Source organism: Schistocerca cancellata, chromosome 7, assembly GCF_023864275.1.
Source record: "Schistocerca cancellata isolate TAMUIC-IGC-003103 chromosome 7, iqSchCanc2.1, whole genome shotgun sequence".
Lineage (NCBI taxonomy): Eukaryota > Metazoa > Arthropoda > Insecta > Orthoptera > Acrididae > Schistocerca > Schistocerca cancellata.
In genome coordinates this window covers 61097649-61117178 of record NC_064632.1, presented here as the reverse complement: position 1 = coordinate 61117178, position 19530 = coordinate 61097649, and the positions used below count along the sequence as shown (strand labels likewise).

The 19530-nt window shown below is 40.0% G+C and overlaps 1 protein-coding gene across 3 annotated transcripts in view; it reads left to right on the top strand.

The window, feature by feature from the left end:
- Positions 1-19530, top strand: part of LOC126092135 (uncharacterized) — a 255965-nt gene that overhangs the window by 170846 nt on the left and 65589 nt on the right. For all 3 annotated transcript variants that reach the window (XM_049907592.1, XM_049907593.1, XM_049907595.1), the window contains exons 15-16: positions 6333-6402; positions 19319-19368. In XM_049907592.1, the coding sequence (XP_049763549.1) occupies positions 6333-6402; positions 19319-19368 (120 nt within the window). The remainder of the gene's footprint in view (positions 1-6332; positions 6403-19318; positions 19369-19530) is intronic.

Below are 19530 nucleotides of genomic sequence, written 5' to 3'. Positions count from 1 at the left end.
ACTTGCTATGGTCAGGATACTACAAAAACAAAGCACGTAAAGTTTTTAGACCTTAATCTTGATAAAAATTTAAATTGGAAGGGACACTTTTACTACTTAGTAAACAATCTGAAAAGCTTAGGATTTGCAATGTCTATTTTATCAAGTGCCAAAAGCATGGACACCAGAGAGACAGTCTACCACTGCCACTTTGAGTCAGTTAGTCATTATGGTGTAATCTGAGGAAATCTAGCAAATGTCTCAAGAAAATAATTAGGAATATGTGTGTTACCAAACAATGTGAACCCTGTTTGCCACAGTTAAAAAATTTAAAAATGCTATCCATTCCCTCCCTTTATGCATATGAGGTGCTATCCAAAATATTCAGGACTAGTGCTGCCATCTGTTGAAAACCTTACCTTTGTACTAAAGGTTACCATCACCCTCGAAGTAGTTCCCATCCGCATGTACACACCAGTCCCAGCGCTTCTGCCACTCGTCAAATGTTTTCTGGAAGTCCTGTTCTTTGAGGGTGTATATCACTGTCAGTGATGCATCCCGTATCCTCTCTAGAGTGTCGAACCGATGTCCTTCCAACTTGAGTTTCAGTTTTGGGAATAGCACGAAGTCGCAGGATGCCAAATCTGCCGAGTATGGTGGGTTGGGTACAACCGCCATGTTGTTTTTTGCCAAAAAGGTCCTGGTGAGCACGGACACGTGACAGGGCGTGTTTTCGTGATGCAGCGGCCAGTTCCCATGACGCCAAAGTTCGGGCCAACATCGCCGCACGTTTTCACAGAGCCTTTGCAAAACGTCACAGTAGTATACATAATTCACTGTTTGGTTGGGTGGTATCAAAGAAAATGATGATCGTGCTCTCCAGTGTGAGCATCATCTTCGACGTCTGTACGGCCAGCCCTGAACCAATCATGCCACTCAAACACATGCGTACGGCTCAAGCTCTGTCCCCCAAACACTTCTTGAATCATTGTAAGGGTCTCCATAGCACTTTTGCTGAGATTCACACAGAATTTTGATACACACGCGCTGTTCTGTTTGCAGATCCATCGTAAAATCGCCACATACCAAACACAGAGTATTATGGAAAACACTGTGGACATGCAATGCGTCCTCCCAGCTGAATGCCAGTCCTCCAAGCTGAATGCCACTCCGCTCACTGACTCATCAGATATGCAGCTCTTGCCACCTAGTGGTGCAAAGAACTACTACTCTTACTTTCCAGATGGCAGCACCAGTCCCGAAAATTTTGGATTCCATCTCGTATGAGGTGTTTATTTTCACATATGAAAACCAACACAGACCTGACACTTTACCCGTTTCCACCACAACTACAACACTTACCACAAAGATGAGTTGAAACTTTCAACACACTGTTTAAATAAATTTCCTTTATTTCACGTCCATGAACACAAATTTTTATGTCCTCAGACTGCCGGTTTCGGTCAGCATTGACCATCTTCAAATCTGTTTTATAAAAACATGTCCTGATATACTGGAGCCATAGTGGCATCATCAAATGCTGAACATAAAATCAGCACTAGCATTGTCAAACTTATATAAATAATAATATACACAAGAATCGTCTTGTCAGCAGCACTGCTGTTCAAAAGAAACTGCCATACAGTAGCCACAAAATGGTTGTGTTGCAAGTTTGTCAGATGTTGCTACTGTGACAGATGTCACTACTGTGACAGTAGCAACATCTTTGGAACTAGCAACACAACCATTTTGTGGTTACTGTATAGCAGTTTGTTTTGAACAGTAGGTCTTGCCCACGAGATGACTATTGTGTATACTATTAAATAAGTTTGACAATGCTGGCGCTGATTTTGTGTTCAGCATTTGACGATAACACTATGGCTCCAGTTTTTATAAAACAGATATAAATATGGTCATTGCTGACTGAAACTGGCAGTCTGCGGACATAAAAATTTGTGACCATAAATGTGAAATAAGGGAAGTTTATTTTATTTTCAGATCACTGTTCAATTTTTGACTATGTCGCAGCTTGTGGAACACTGTTTAAAGCTCTATGCCCAAACACCAGAGTACATAGATTTAAAAATTTAGAATAAAACTAGGGAACCCGGCAATGCTTCCCAATTGCTACTTACGCATGGGATTGGATATACGTCCTAATATCCTTCTCCCCATCGCTGTGTCTATCTCGTCCTCTCTTACCTCTCTGTCCATATCCCTCTTCCCCTTCTTTATATCCATTTCCTCCCCCTTTGCTGTCCATCTATTCTTTCCTCCTCTCTCTGAACTTATATATTGTTACTGCAAATGGAACCTTGATTGGGACTGGAAGTCGAAATGAATGGGATTCATTAGTACCCGGGGTATGAGAGAGACCTTTCCAGCTTCTGGATCTGTGAGGATAGTGCCATTAATGACAGTATTTACCATAGTAGTTAATCTGCAAACAGATAGGATTATTGTGTCAGCCATAAACACAACTTTCCTGTTTTCTGTTAAAAGATAACGGAACAGCACATTTTCACAGCACAGCTTAGCATCAGCTGATTTAATGGGAAATGTTTGTTATATATGTCTATGTATCCAGTGGTTTAGGCTGTGTGTTGTCAGTCAGCCAGCCATTCAGTCAGTCAAGAAAGGATTCGTTCAACCAAATATTTCCTTGAATCTGTGTGAATTAAAGACCAGTTTCAGTAAGAATATGAGTTTATTGATCTTTTGGATTTGCAGCTCTTTCTTTCTTTCCATGTTTGCAGTTAAATTATAGGATGTAGTTTCCCCCTTTTTTGCAAACACACTGGTTTTTTCTTTTTACCCAAAAATGGGTAAAAAGAAAAAAAAATTGTGTTTGCAAAAGGATGGAACCTATATCCTGTAATGAAGTTATTGAAATGAAATAAATTGGAATTAATTTTTGCAGAGTCATAATGAATCGTGCTTGAGAAATTCCTATTCGACTGGCCTCCAAAAGCTGTTCAAGATCTTTGTCAGTCTAATTGACTTGACGATCATGCTTGCATTGTGTGTACACCAACTGATATTTTGACGTCTCACTGGTGGCATTTTTTCCAAAGAAATAAACCACAAACTGAAATCGCAACACACCAAATTACCATGAAGTGACATCAATTAAATCTTTGCAACACACCAAAGATATTATCACCATTGATAAAACACTTAAATATTACTTTTAATTGTATTTATTTTCCCAAAATATCAATATTCAATGTGGAATTTGTTGTAATTATGAAAACATGCGAGAGCAGACATGTCGGACTGAACGTATTTTTTTGGTTATGAAAACGTGACAGCAGAACTATCAAACTGGCCATTATATTTCTTTCATTGAGATTTTAGTACAAAAATAACATTCATATTTCCGACTTTTCTGGAGCGTTTTCCAAAATTTTCATTCATACAAATCTTGTTCTGACAATTATGAACACAACAAAAAATAAATCAGCCAAATCGTTCAAGCCGTTCTCAAGGGCTGATCTTCCATACATGTGGCAATTGATTTTTATTTATAGATATTAGAATAAAATGAGAGGCAGTAATATATTGAACATGAAGCACAGTACATTGTAAGCTCTTCTGGTGGAAAAGTGTTGTTCTATTGAAGAACTAGGTGAGGACATTTTCACAGTTTGGAAAAGGAAATTACATATTTTTTGTGCACTGAAAACTATAATAAGTATTTGCATAACTATATCTTAGAAACTTACATGAAATAAAGTAAACTTTTGTATTTATCCTAAAATTTTCATATCGTGAAACTTTATAGAAGATTCTGTATCACAAATAAAATAGAAAGAAATATTCCACATGGGAAAAATATATTAAAAACAAAGATTCCATGACTTACCAAACGGGAAAGCGCTGGTAGATAGGCACAAAAAAAAAAAAAAAAAAAAAAAAAAAAAAAAAAAAAAAAAAAAAAAAAGACCACACACACACACACACACACACACACACACACACACACACACACACACACAAAATTTCAAGCTTTCACAACCCATGGTTGCTTCGTCAGGAGAGGGAAAGATGAAAGGAGAGGGTAAGGAGTCATTCCAATCCCGGGAGTGGAAAGACTTACGTTAGGGGGAAAAAAGGACAGGTATACACTCGTGCACACACATATCCATCCACACATATACAGACACAAGTAGATATATTTAAAGGCAAAGAGTTTGGGCAGAGATGTCAGTCGAGGCGGAAGTGCAGAGGCATTCTTTCCTGACGAAGCAACCGTGGGTTGCAAAAGCTTGAAATTTTGTGTGGGTTGCAAAAGCTTGAAATTTTGTGTGTGTGTTTGTGTGTGTGTTTTTGTTTTTTTTTATTGTGCCTATCTACCAGCACTTTCCTGTTTGGTAAGTCATGGAATCTTTGTTTTTAATATATTCTATATCACAAGATGAATAAATATCATTTCACATTGTAGACATAAATATAGAGCTGGAAAATTAAATATGTTGGAGAAATATTAAGATGTTAACATCTGGATTGCCATTGTGAAACCATTGTTGAATGCAATTAAGAGTGTGTTATGGGGAAAGAACTGCACACGATCATGTTGAGACTTATATGGAGACATTCTGAGATCCAGTACTGGAAATGAATTTAAGAATTTAACTGTGAACAAACACTAGATATTTACGAGAATTTTTTGAAGTGAATTTAAGATGCAACAAAATAACTTGGCAGATTGGTGTGTACTGAATCTGAGAATTTACAAATGAAGGAAAATTTGGATTTGACAGTTCATTATCAACAAAGTCATTAGAGATAAAGCACACGCTAGGATAGGACAGGGACTGGGGAGGAAGTGTAGTTTACAAGGGAGTGTTGTTGGTATTCTCACTGCATTTGATTAGATTAAAAATGTTAGCTTTCAGTGATAATCTCCATTATCTTTGTCAGGAACAACTGCCAGAGATTGTGTTGATGCAGGTGAAGCTACTAGCATTACTGGAATCTGAACAACTTGATAAAATTCTCTATAGTGTCTCAGTGTTGGAAGCTTGCTTCCATGCACTTAGATGACAGCTACTGTCATATTTATTGTTCACATTATGATCTCCATGCTCTTTGATGACAGATTCTAGTAAGGTGATGCACGAAACAGTTATTTGTTCATCAAACATAATTGTATATTCATTTGTGAGGCCATGCTCAGCAACCACCGATTTTTTGCATTTCACCATTTTCATTAGGCCATTGGTGTTCTACACAGCATTTAGAAACTGTGTAGATTGAGTGACAGCTTCTGAACTTATAAGACATGTTACAAATTCCTCAGATCCTGAGACCAAGACTGTCCTTAACTGGCTGCAGATCCTCTTTTTCTCTTTTTGATCAGTCAAAAATTGGTTTATGTCTTGTCTGGCCAGAACCTTACCTATTTTGCTAGATGCAGCCTTGCAGAAAGAATACAGGGCAATAGTAGGATCTTACGGTAATTATTTAACATCTCCACATTTACTTTCTTGAAGAGTGCAAACATAATACGTTGATCTGGGAATTGATTTTAACCATAACAGCTTTATCTGTTTGTGACAAGGACCATGTATATTCTGATGTAAAATACGTGAAATACATGTTCCAGTATCTACACTCTCCACCTCTCCCCCTCCACCATCCTCAAAAGAGATCCTATTGTTGCTCTGTGCGTGTATCACATTTTCTGGGATGCCATGTTTATTTAGGCCAGAGTAGAGTAGGAAAGTTGGCCCCTATTGGCAGTATAGAGATTTTCATATTTTAAGAGATTGTTTCAATTTTGTTTGTATGATTTTTCTTTGCTTTGTTTGTGTGATTTGTAAATGAGACACCATTCATTGAAATGAATATTTTCTGAACTTACTTCTAATCAGAAAAAGAAGAAGAAATTTCATTGTAGCTAGACACATCTTTAGCTGCTCCTCTGTCTTGCTTGCATTTATTTCTGATTCCACTGCTCAGTTCCTCTTATTAACAGTATCCTACTCATTTTTGCCTCTTGCCCTGGCCGGTCTCCTCTTTTTTAGACATAGGCCCTACAGTTATTCAATTCCATATTTCAAGCTCTTTCATTTTTTTTAAAATCGTATTTCCAATTTCACCCTTGCAAACTTTCTTCTTCTTCTTCTTCTTCTTCTTCTTGCAAATAACTATGTATCACTTTGTACTGCCATAGGAATACAGTTAATTTTATCATATGGTTCTCTGCTTGACTAATATCCTTCAATAAGTAACAAAATCTATATCAGAATGTTCATTTTTACTTGAATCCCTCACTTGTTCATTACAATGTACATAAATATGACAAACCAGACACACTATGAATAATGGGTACATGTATTTTTCTACAGGGACAAGGGATTTGCAACCATTGTTGAAGATGTCAGTTACCATGCCAGTTGCCACACAGACAATTAGCACGTGAGTTAAACATTTTCTTATACAGCTAATAAAAATTTGGAATAACTTCTATGTATATATTTAGAAAAATGAAGCTAACTTTGGCAGTTATCAACTTGTACAGCTTTATTAATTCAAAAAACCTTTTCATGTTGTACCTTTTAAAGTTGTATGCGAAATTTGAGCTTTTGTTTATGGAGAAGTGTGTTAAAGGATTACTTATGATGGTAGATTTGCTTGTACCATATGCTGCCCAATAGAGCAGTAAGTAAGTGCATGAATAAAATTGTATTAGAAATGGATAGAGGTCCCACTAATTGCGGCATGTGTGTGGGCTATGCAATGATGTCGTAAGAGAGCATCGACAAGGAGGTCCAAAGTACAAACAAGCTAGGAGCTCGTTTCATCAGACGAAGCGAGAGGAAAGCCAACTGATTCAGCGCTTCAACAACAGTGTGGAGCTGATAGACTGCTGTACCATAACAAAACTACATGCACTTTCAAGCATTATGGGCTCAGTGTGATCACTACTAGTCAGCGCTAGGAAGAAGATGGACTGATTGTAAAACTTCCATCAATAAATTCCTCCTGATAACAACATGGCACTGCCTCTGGTTGTAACACTGGCATCTAGAAGTGGGCCTGACACATAACATTAGTGTCAGCAGTGGTTCTGGCACACTACATTCGTGACAGAAAGTGGTTATGACATGCTGAGTGGTACCAGGAGAATTGCATCCTACATACTGGGTGCCTGATGGGGCTATGTTGAGTCAGAAGAACCTGCATAGTAACTTGAAAGTGACATTGTATAGGCCACAAGAGCCTGTAGACCTATCACAGTTTAGAGGTAGCTGTAAGGAATAATATTTATCACTGACTAGGTGCCAGTTTTGTATATTAAGGCAGTGCCAGCAACATGTGAAACTTGGAAACAGTTTGGCCATGGAGCACAGCAGTTCAGTGAATCTTGCTGGTCTATGATACATAGGAAAGATTAATGTAGTTACTTTTGTTTATTGATACTATATTGGTTTAAACGGACCCCGCTTTTTCTGAAGTGTAGTTCAAAATGGAGGCTACACAATAGCCAGAAGCATGTTTCATAATTTTGAGTTGAACTGTTGAGGTTTTGAAAAATCAAGTAGCCATGTTACTTTAGGATAAATGAGAGTGGAGCCTGGCTAACAAAGAAATGCAAATGGAACTAGAACCATTATGTGCAGCAACTGGGCTTGATGCAAGCACAAGGAGGGAATACCAAAATCATAGTTAACGTACCTAGTCTCATTACTCCTGTTTCTGCAAAAACATCTGAGGATTTATCAACTTCTCTGGATGATTGTAGATGTGAGGTCCACCAGTTATGCGGCACACCGTTTTTTCCAAGTACGCAAACGTGTTTCACCACCATTGTGCCATCATCAGTGGATTTCCGTTTTATTTAATCTGTAATGTGAATATTTCTACTAAATGATTACAAAATTATGTGGATATTTAGTTCAAACAATAGTTTGTTTCTTTTTGTTAATACCTTTACACTTGGTGTGCATGATTTTTCAGGACCACTTGTGTATCATGAAAAATCATGCACACCATTCACCACAAAAGAAACTGGCAAAACGCCAGTAAAATCATTAGATGAACGTCGGCCGAAGAACTCAAGACAGAAGCCAATAGGCAGTGTGTCAACAAGTGACCACGAAAGCCTTAACAATTTTGTAGAATGAGGTTTGTCATCATTTGACATGTCGTCGTTTTTAAATCGAGCACCTCACTAAAACACTTTAGTTTTTCCCATAACACCATCTTGGTAAGCTGTTTTCAACATTAAAACAGATTCAGTAGCATTTTTACTGAGTAGAAAACAAAATTTCATAGCTGCACATTGTTCAGTTAAACATGCCTTTAAAAAAAGTGAAACAAGAACAAAACAGTGCTAAGAAAAACAATCACTGTATATGAACAGAACAAGCCAGGTCGACTGCATAGGCAGTGCTGATCTGCCAATGAGCTGCGCTGTACACACCTAGCAGGGGAAATGCGTTCTACACAAGCTCTGCCATTGCTCGGCAATGTGAGTAACAAGGTACGTGAATTCGTTCATCGTGGCCCGGAGCACGTAAGTGTCAGTTGTTAGTACAATAGAAGAGGATGACTGTGTAGCTGATTTGATGAATGAGGATATTAGAAGATGAAGCTGATGTCAGTGCCACTGTGCAGACACATGTGAATGGTTTGACATACTTACAGGAAGTAGTGTTGAGGTATCAGCTTCAGTATCTTGTGAATCTGTGGTGTCTGAAGAGGTGTAGTGCCAAATGAAGTAAATGTGGGCTGTACTGAAGTAAATGAATGTGTGAGTGGCAACATAGATGATATTGATTTAGGTGCTCTAGTATCTATGCCATTGGGTGACAATGGTTGTTGTTTCAAGGCTTTCAAGTCTGGACGAGATGTACAGTGAAGTACAAGTGCCACTGATTTTTGCGTAATGCGGAATGGAACTGCATATGGTGATATTAAAGTAGATGCTATGGAGAACACACAGAGAGCTATTGATGAAGTCATTTGTGTTGTGAATGTTGTGGATAATGACAAAGTACAGATTCATTGATTTCTGAAGGGTGCAGGACAACTTGGGGTGGTGCTGCCTTCTCCAAGGAGGTGAGGGGGGAAGAGAAGAAGGGGGAAAGGTGCCTGTAAGGCTAATGATCAAGCCAACATGACTGAATCCTTTGAGGAATGTGTGCTTGAGCCATCATGATTGAATCCTTTCAGGAATGTTTGTTTGAGAATTAGAGTGAATTTGAAGATACTTACAATGTTACAGGTAATGAGGGTAAGAGAAAACATTTTGTAATTTCTCTTAAAAGTACAGTGTAACCTGGGGAGACATTGCTTTATCTGAAGGAGACAGTTGCAAGTAAGACATATCGCAAGAGCACAAGGAGATTGGTTTTGAGAAGGAGAGGTATAAAGTGGCATGGAATTACAAGGCGTAGTCAATCTGTAAGCAGCTGCAAGATTGGAGAGGTAATTAGATTTATGGACTAGTATTTTGTATGCAGCAGAACTGAAAGTCGTTTGTGTGTAAATGTAATCTTAAAAAGTGTGGTTTGAGAAAATGTAAGGGAATCTTTTGTTTTAAATATGAAGTTCAGATGATGTACCAAAACAGTGGGTTCAAAAACAGCCCAACAACCACATAAAAGAAAAGCCACATGGAACAACTTTTTGCTTACCAGCAAGAGCTACAGGTACAACAGTAACCGAGTTGACACACCCTCTGCTGTTTCGCCCAGAGAACCTGTTACAGAAACTGCCAGTCCAAAACAACAGTTTCAAACAATACCTTAAACTCGGATATACTTTGCTCAGTAGACCAACTTGGAGTCCACTACTACAAGTCCACTGCCATCCGGCCATGGTGGGGACTTCTGATCTGCAAGCCTTGGTCCTGGTAGCCACAGCAGTGACTGACTGAGGATGGGGGCTGGACCAATCTTCCGTGGATGAAGCCTCAGTGCAGTCTCTGCTAATCAGTGCTGGGAGAAGATGAAGTGACTGTAAAACTCTCGCCAGTATATTTTTGATTGAATGACATTTCATTAGTGCCCTGGCACTCCACAGGATCACTCACCCCCAATCTTTGCTTGACCTGACAACAATATGACCTGGTTTCAGGTTGTAACACATATGAAATCATTCACGTATCATTATACACCACTTGTGATTGGTATTATATTGAACTCAGTTTATCAATGGCAATTTAAAGAAAACTATTAGTCTACAAATTATACGCCAAATTTGAAAAATATTTGCCCAAGTGTGACACAAAACATACACTATGTGATCAAAAGTATCTGGACACCTGCCTGAAAATGACTTACAAGTTAGTGGCGCCCTCCATTGGTAATGCTGGAATTCAGTATGGTGTTGGCCCACTCTTAGCCTCGATGACAGCTTCCATTCTCACAGGCAAACGTTCAATCAGGTGCTAGAATGTTTCTTGGGGAATGGCAGCCCATTCTTCATGGAGTGCAGCACTGAGGGGAGGTATCAATGTTGGTCGGAGAGGCCTGGCATGAAGCTGGCATTCCAAAACATCCCAAAGGTGTTCTGTAGGATTCAGGTCAGAACTCTGTGCAAGTCAGCCCATTACAGGGATGTTATTGACGTGTAACCACTCCGCCACAGGCGGTGCATTATGAACAGGTGCTTGATCGTGTTGAAAGATGCAATCGCCCTGTCCAAATTGCTCTTCAACAATGGGGAGGAAGAAGGTGATAGTGCCACGCAAAACAACAAGGGGTGCAAGCCCCCTGCATGAAAAACACGACCACACCATTGCCTCCGAATTTTACTGTTGGCACTACACATGCTGGCAGGCGACGTTCACCGGGCATTCGCCATACCCACATCCAGCCATCGGATTACCACATTGTGTACCATGATTTGTCACTCCACACAACGTTTTTCCACTGTTCAATCGTCCATTGTTTACACTCCTTACACCAAGCGAGGCGTCGCTTGGCATTTACCTGCGTGATATGTGGCTTACAAGCAGCCACTCGACTGTGAAATCATAGTTTTCTCACCTCCCACCCAATTGTCATAGTACTTGCAGTGGATCCTGATGCAGCTTGGAATTCCCGTGTGATGATCTGAATAGATGTCTGCCTATTACACATTATGGCACTCTTCAACTGTCGGCTCTCTCTGTCAGTCAACAGACGAAGTTGGCCTGTATGTTTTTGTGCTGTATGTGTCCCTTCACGTTTCCCCTTTGCTATCACATCGGGAACAGTTGACCTATGGATGTTTAGGAGTGTGGAAATCTCGCATACAGACTTATGACATAAGTGACACCCAATCACCTGACCACATTCATTGTCCACGAGTTCCGTGGAGTGACCTGTTCTGCTCTCTCATGATGTCTAATGACTGCTGAGGTCGCTGGTATGGAGTACCTGGCAGCAAAGTGCACCTAATATGAAAAATGTATGTTTTTGGGTATGTCTGGATATGTTTGATCACATAGTGTATGTGAATCATATAGAATAGTCCCAAACAAAGAGCATTGTGTAATATAGAGAGGCACAGATAAAACCAGCCCAAACCAGATTGCGAACGTGTGTGAGTAGCTTCACTAGCTTGTCAGTTTCTTTGCCGCCTTCCAAAAGTAGTAGCATCTGAGTAGTTCAGATGGAAAGTAGTCGTTATAAACCATGTACTTCACTGCCATGCCGTACTCCATTGAAGAACGTCTGTTCATTGTTGAAGAATATGTATCCATCAAAGTTGTTCATGACACTTTTCATGAAAAGTTTCCTGAAAGTAATATTCCTGCAAAATCAGTGATTCAGGATCTAGTAAGAAAGTGGCATTCGACAGGCAGTGTTGTTAATTCAAAGAGAAATAAGGCACCGACTGTATGTACACTGAAGTTGTGGCAAACGTGACGGCACACATTGAAAGAAGTCCATACAAGTCAACACGACGATTATCACAGCAATGTGGAATATCCTGCAGGTCATGTCAACGCATCCTTCATGGCTTAAAAATGAAACCTTACCGTGTGAGTGTTGTTCAGCAAGTAAAAGAAGCGGACAAGGGTAAGCGTACACATTACTGTAATTGGTTGCTGGAAAATGTCGCTGGGGGACATCTTGATCCGTTCCTCCCTTTTTTGACGACAGATGAAGTTTGGTTTCGTCTTTTGGGTTACGTTAATTCACAAAACACAAGACACTGGGCTACAGAGAATCCCCATGGCATACTGCAAAAGCTGTTACACGATTTAAAAATTGGTGTATGGTGTGCTGTATCTGGTAACAGAATTAATGGACCATTGTTCTTCAACGAAACTGTCAACACACTTGTTTACTTGCAACTCCACAATGAATTTTTGGCTCTGTTAACTCCAAATGAAAAGTGTTGTGCATATTTCCAGCAAGATGGGGCAACGTCTCATACGTCAGATTTGTCCTTAGCTCGTATACATACTGATTTTACAGAAGAGAGGACCATTAGTAAGGGCTTGTGACCATCCCGCTCTCCTTACTTGTCACCATGTGACTTTTACCTCTGGGGATTTCTAAAGGCTAGAGTCTACAGCAGCAATCCCAGAACACTTGACAGATTAAAAAACAACATATGTGAAGAAATTTCGAACAGTCCTCAAAGAGTAATGAAAAGTGTTTTCCTTAACATGCTTTGATGTGCATAACTTTGCTTGGATGATGGCAGAGAAAATTTTGAACATAGACTTTAAATTCCTTTCTGAAATATGCTTATTAAACTAATAAAAGTAAATCTGTTACTTAAACTGTTAATTACATAGTCAATAATGAAACTATACAATGAAAATGTAAGAAAGTGATGATGTACATTGATTTTCTTCATTCATATTCCTTTCAGCGCAGGGGCCGGTTTTATGTGCTTCACTCTGTATGACATAACTAATGCTAATAAGGGATGTGGTTAACCTGGAAAACAATACTTCACATACAAAAATATGTAATACTTTTAATTGTTATGTCTATGAACACGTAAGAAGTATATAAGCCTGTCTTTTGAAGCTGATCTCAGCACAGAAACATTACAGGGCAAAGAAATTTCTGTGGCATTGTACTTATATGACATGCCAGTTTTATACTATATGGCAGTGCCAATGACTATGTAAAGGATCATTAGTTATTTGATTTCTGAAACAAGTGAAGGGGTGCCTATATTTTAAATTAATGCTGCTTATGTAGAGCTGTTTATCCAAAAGGTTGGTTTGGCCATCACAATGATCTGCAAGGCATTGTAGTGATATCCTCAGACCTTTGAACTGACCTACTCATCAAGATATATGCAATTTAATTGGATAGATAAAAAAATCTACTCACTAATCAGCTGCAGGAGAACACACATATAAAGGTATTAAACTTTGCAAGCATTCAGAGCCAGTGACTCCTTCTTCTGGTAGAAGGGCTGAAGGGGAAGGAAGAGGTGTGAAGGAAAAGAACTGGCAGTGTTTATGAAAGGGGTACCTTATATGTGTTTCCTCATGTACCACTTGGTGAGTAGATTTTCTATCTATCCAGTTACCTTATATTTTCAAAAACTGATGATTTTCATTGATACCTCAAGATATATGGGAACTTATAGTTTAAAAATTCTAGGGGTGACTTCAGCATGTTGTCACTGAGTTGTTAAGACACACTTTCGTTTAAGTATTGGCCAATACACATTATTTTGCTCATTGACTTACATGTGCTTACTACTTTTGTCTATCAACATGCGTTGCTATAGCTGTTTAAGCACAAGCTCAGCTATTAAAAATTTAATATGAATTGTATAGTTAATGCTGTTCAAGTCTGTAGAACATTTTTGTAGGAAATGTTCAGCCATTATTGGCTGATGTTGAAATCCATATATGTGACTGTTCAAATTTCCCTTTTTTTCTGTGACACTAAGCATCTACGAAATGCATTTAAACTTTTTTGCTTTAATTAAGAGCTGTCTCCAAGAATTATTATGGGATCAAGTGTTATCTCCACTCATTTTTCACATCACTGATTTTATTCATAATCTAAACTTATAGATAAAAAAAATCTCAAATTCCAGCAGTCTGGGAGTGTTAACAACTTCTTTATTATTTACTTCTTTTCAACTTGTATTTGTACAGAACTAAATCTGTTCCTGTAAACTGAAGGCTGCAGTTCGACTTCACTTGCTCCATAAAATTTTGCCAATCAAAGCTGATCCTAGTTCACAATGAAATAATCTGAGATTAACATTTATAGAATGCAGCCATACCCTGTGCTCCAGGAGTGCGCATAGACTGGGGTTGTGGCTCCGCCGTCTATTTTGGACCTGAAGCCCTATATCCAGCTGATATCACCATTTCGCGGTTTAGTTCTTTAGCCTAACAACAAATGTTGGGTTCCATGTTTTGGGCAAATTAGCATTTATGGCTAAGTTATGTGTCACCTGAAGAAGTGGTTTTCAGTGCCACAAAACCAATTGTGATCTGAGAACGAAAAGATTAAATACAAGATGATTAGTCACAGCTGCAGTTGCCCTGTTTACAAGGTTTAGCAGTGACAAAATTGGTTCAAATGGCTCTGAGCACTATGGGACTTAACATCTGTGGTCATCAGTCCCCTAGAACTTAGAACTACTTAAACCTAACTAATCTAAGGACATCACACACATCCATGCCCGAGGCAGGATTCGAATCTGTGGCCGTAGTGGTCACGCAGTTCCAGACTGAAGGGCCTAGAACCGCACGGCCACACCGGCCGGCAGCAGTGACAAAAAAGATGAAAAACAGATAAAGGCATTGTAGCTTACACCTTTCTTAAGTGGTGCATCACAATCCTTAGCTTTTTGAGTGGTGAAAAATTTACAGTTTATGTAGATGTATTCTAGATTCCTTTGTGTTCTAAGAAACCTCATATAATGGGTTTTATCTGCATAGAGTGAGACAGTTTGAAGAAAACCAGTGTAAGATTTCAGCAAACAATTCATTAATAGTTTATTTGGGATTAGTATCTGAGAATTCGTCAATAAGAATTGTAGTATCACCTGCGAAAAGGGTAAGTTTTAAATATAATCTTTGTATCAGAACACTGTGGGAGGTCATAAATGAAAGTAAGAAACAGCAGCACAATGCAATATGAGTTGCCCCACTCAGATGAGGCATGTTCTCATGAAGAGCCATTCAGCATTACAGTCTGCCTTTGGTTCTTTAGCTGTGACTGAAGCCACAAACTGACAGCACCGCCATAATATTCCGTCTGTCTAAAAAAACTGATTCTTAAAAAATTGCAGTACTCATTTGAAAAAAAAAATAAAATAAAAACTGTAGCTTCTGCTTTATCACTGTAGATAAGAAAGTTCTGTATGTTTACCATATGGCAAAATACTCCCCTCCTCACATGCTATCATTTGCCAAAATTTTGTTTCAGTATCTCAAACAGTTTATGAGATATGAGGGATATTATGAATGTTCGGTTCTCTCATGCATGCAATTGGAACTAAATGTGCTGCATAAAATCCATTTTCCTGATCTCCTCTCAAGTTTAAAGAAAAATTCAAAATGTTAGCTGCATTTCATACGCAGCAATATATGGTCTAATACACACCAAACGCAAATTCATAGCAGTCCCTATTTTTCATTGCAACATTTTCAAATTTCATGCTTATATGTGAAATATGACAATAACTATGACCACTAACAAAATAATAGGCATTTCTTTTACTGAATAGATTCTGTAAAATTTGTAGGGTGTGTGTCTTGATTCAGTCAGTGGACTGCTTCGCCAACCCGACCTGCTCTGTGTGATGTCAAACAAGTGCACCATGATTTCCTCTTTAACTAGTGGTGGTCCCAGCCCTCCCTGGCAGAGGATGCATGGACTAGAGATGGCAGGACATGGGTAAGGGGGTGGGAGAGGACTGGGAGTGGTAAAGGAGAGGGGCACAAAAGGGAAAAAGACCAGTGAGCTCACAGGCAGAGAGCAGCACACAATGAACATGAGGGGATGCAAATAAGGTGGTGGTGACAGTACGGGGGGGGGGGGGGGGGGGGGGGGCGGTGGAAACAGTTGGGTGGAGGGTGTGGGGACAGCAGGTTGTCTTAGGCTGAGGCTGGGATGATTTTAGGAATGGAGAGTATTTTGCAATAACTCCCATCTTCACAGTTCATAAAAGCTGGAGGAGGGAAGGATCCCGATGGCCCGGGTTGTGAAGCAGCCATCGAAATCAAACATGTTATGCCACAGGGTGGTCCACTTCACTCTTGGCCACAGTTTGGAGGTGGCCATTCATCCTGGTGGACAGCTGGATTGTAGTTGTACCAGTATAAAAAGCTGAGCAATGATTACAGCAGGACCTCTTTCACATGTGGCCTACCTGTGATGGTGCAGGATAAGCCTGTGACAGGGGTGGAAGTGCTGGGTGAATGGATTGGACAGATAATGCACCTGGGTCTTCCACAGGGGTATGATCGCTGTGGCAAGGGGTTGTGATTGCGAGGAGTAAAAGGATGGAATAGGGTGTTGTAGAGATTGGGTGGGTAGTGGATCACCACTTTCGGAGGGGTGAGAAGAATCTTGGGTGGGATGTCCCTCATTAGATAATCAGAGCCCTCATGAAGGCTGTGGTCCAATTATTCCAATTCAGGTTGGTATTGGGTGATGAAGGAGGTGATCTTTAGTAGCATCCTCCCACCATGCCCAAGAACCAGCTACAAGGAATTGCCCCCTTGTCACCCTTTACCATCCTGGACTGGGACAACTGGGTCACGTTCTTTGTCAGGGCTTTGATTATCTCTCACCATCCACAGAAATTAGGGACATCCTACCCAGGATCCCTGACACCCCTTTGAACATGGTGTACCATCACCCTCCCATCTAACCTCAACATCATCCTAGTCCATCCCTATGCCACTCCCAGTCCCAGTCCTTCACACACAGAGACCATATCCTTTCAGAACACCCAGGTGTAAGATTACCCAATCCACCCACCCATCCCTGCCACAGGTGTATCCTACCCCGTCAGGGGCTGGTCACCTGTGAAAGCAGCCATGTCATATACTAGCTCTGCCGCAACCATTGCTCAGCCTTTTGTATTCTTATGACTGCCAACCAGCTGTCCACTAGCATGAATAGCCACCAAGAAACTTTGGCCAAGAGTGATGTGGTCCACTCTATGACACAACATGCAACTGTACATAACATGTTTGATTTCAATAACTGCTTCATGACATGGGCCATCTGGATCCTCCCCTCTACCATCAGCTTTTATGAATTGTGAAGATGGGAGTTGTACTTACAACATATTCTCTGCTCCCAAAATCATCCTGGTCTCAACCTACTGTAACCTACTGTCCTTACATCCTCCACCCAACTGTTTCTGCATCCCTCTGCCCTGACACCTCCTCCCAGTTCACGTCCACTCAACTTCATTGTGCACTGCTCTTTGACAGTGCACCCACCGGTCTTAGCCCATTCTCTGCTCCTCTCCTTTCCACCCCTCCTCCCCTGCATCCTCCTTCCCCAACCCTTCCCTGTGGTGTCCTAACACTGCACTTGGCAACCATGTCCTGCCACCTCGAGTCCTTGCGTGCTCCACCAGCCTGTGTTAATTTGTCTTTCCCCACCCATACTCTGATATCCCTTCTCCTTCCCTGACCCACTCTGGATTGTTGCTCCTGCTCAATGCATTTCATTTGCTTTGTGGCCAGAGTGGCTGGAGATAGCCGTCCATACATAGGTAGGGAAGGGGGGGGGGGGGGGGCAAAGATTGTTGCCTTTGGCTCACAGCGACAATGTACAGGAGGTTGAGCGGTCAGGACTTGTAAGTGGGCATCCAGGGATGCCGTTAAATGATAGAACAGGAAATTAGGTAAAATAAAGAAAGTATATTTCAGTGTACAGCATACAAAGGGAATGCTGAGGGTTGGAATTTACCAGGTTTAGGCCAGTCTAGGAAGTTGAACAACCAACTGCAATGGACAATGGAAGGGCATCATTTAATGTTAACTTATGTTGGTAGCAGGTCACGGAGTGCAGAATCAGAGGCTCAGCCTCCCAAGAAAGACGTCTCTTCTGCTCAAGGTCTGGATCACAAGAGAGTGAAGCAACTGTGTCTGCAGTGCAGAATCATCCAGAATGCACACACGTGACATATATCCCACGTTCACTATTGTCTAAAGCCAATGGCATGTATACGCTAGCAGTTTCAGCAGGGGCCTCAGGTGTTTCTTATCAGCAACTTTAATGGGACATGCCTCAGTTCTGAAAGACAGGCAACTTGAGTCACATAGATACAACCGAAGTTGCTCTAGGAGAAAACTTGTAAAGATCTGTGTGGGGTTTTGAAATAAATTTTGTAACCAATTTCCTAAAATATTCCTTCACTGGCTTTCACTTTGTAAATGTCATGTTTGTGTGAGGTGTGCTTGCTTACATGAATGTGAGTGTGTTTTTCTTTTGTGAATAAGGCTTTGGCCAAAAGCTTACATATAACAGTCTTTTCATCATGTCTGTCTGCAACTCAACGTGTCATCTTTATGGTAAGTAGCAATCTGTCCTCCTCATAATATTGTTGACCTACCTTGTGGAATTATTTTCTGGCTGAACCACAAGGAATTTTACGTCATGTGTGGCACTCAGTGTATTACCATTAATGTCTGCTTCTGGCACTATAAGGTCATTAAGCTAGTATTAAACTGCATAATATTAGTCTTTGTGAGCGTAAGCCTAAAACTGTTAGCTGTGAACCACGTGTATGCCTGTTCATCTAGTAACTGAACTGTGTCTGCAAGTGTTTGTTGGATCCTTGATAAGTGTATTTGTGTCATCAGCAAATGTTTTAGTTTCTGCCTTTAAAGTCACTGGAAAATAATTTATGTTGGTTAGAAACAAGAGTGGACCCAGTATTGATCCTTGCGGTACTACACATTATTTTCACCCATTCCAAGGTTATTTTCATGCCTGCGGTACCATTTGCTAATGAGACCCTCAGCCTTCTTTTATGAAGGTAAGATTCCATCCATACAAGGGGGTGCCATTAATGCCATAACACTGTAGTTTGCCAAGTAGAATTTTGTGGTTCACACAATGAAAGCTTTGTCAGCACTTTCACATAATCACCACAGAGCATAAAAATGCAGTTTTACTCCTCAAGAAGTGACCTATCTTCTGATGTTGGACCCTGTAACTTCAATGTTCTCTGACGTCATTAAATCACATTTTAGGAAATTGATTTCTATCCTTAATTTGTTTCTGAAGACTCTCTCTATAAGTTTGTTGGTGTATTTTTGGTGAACCACGTATATGCCACATGAGTTTCTATGACATACTTTACTTTGAATAAAAATTATTCCTTTTGATATTATGTAAACCTTAAAACCATTCATGCAATGACTTTGTTGCAGGATAAATGATTTACTGTTAGCAACACAAGACCTTACTTTGACACAGTCCAGTAAGTATTCTTCTTGTACATCTCATTGTTCTGATTTTGTTATTGTTATTATTCACTGTGTTTCTGAATGCTTAAAGTTGTTATATGCAGCTATGTTTGTTTATAAGCATCTGAACAGTCACAAAATGATAGTAATATCACTTTGGGGTATAATAATGTATG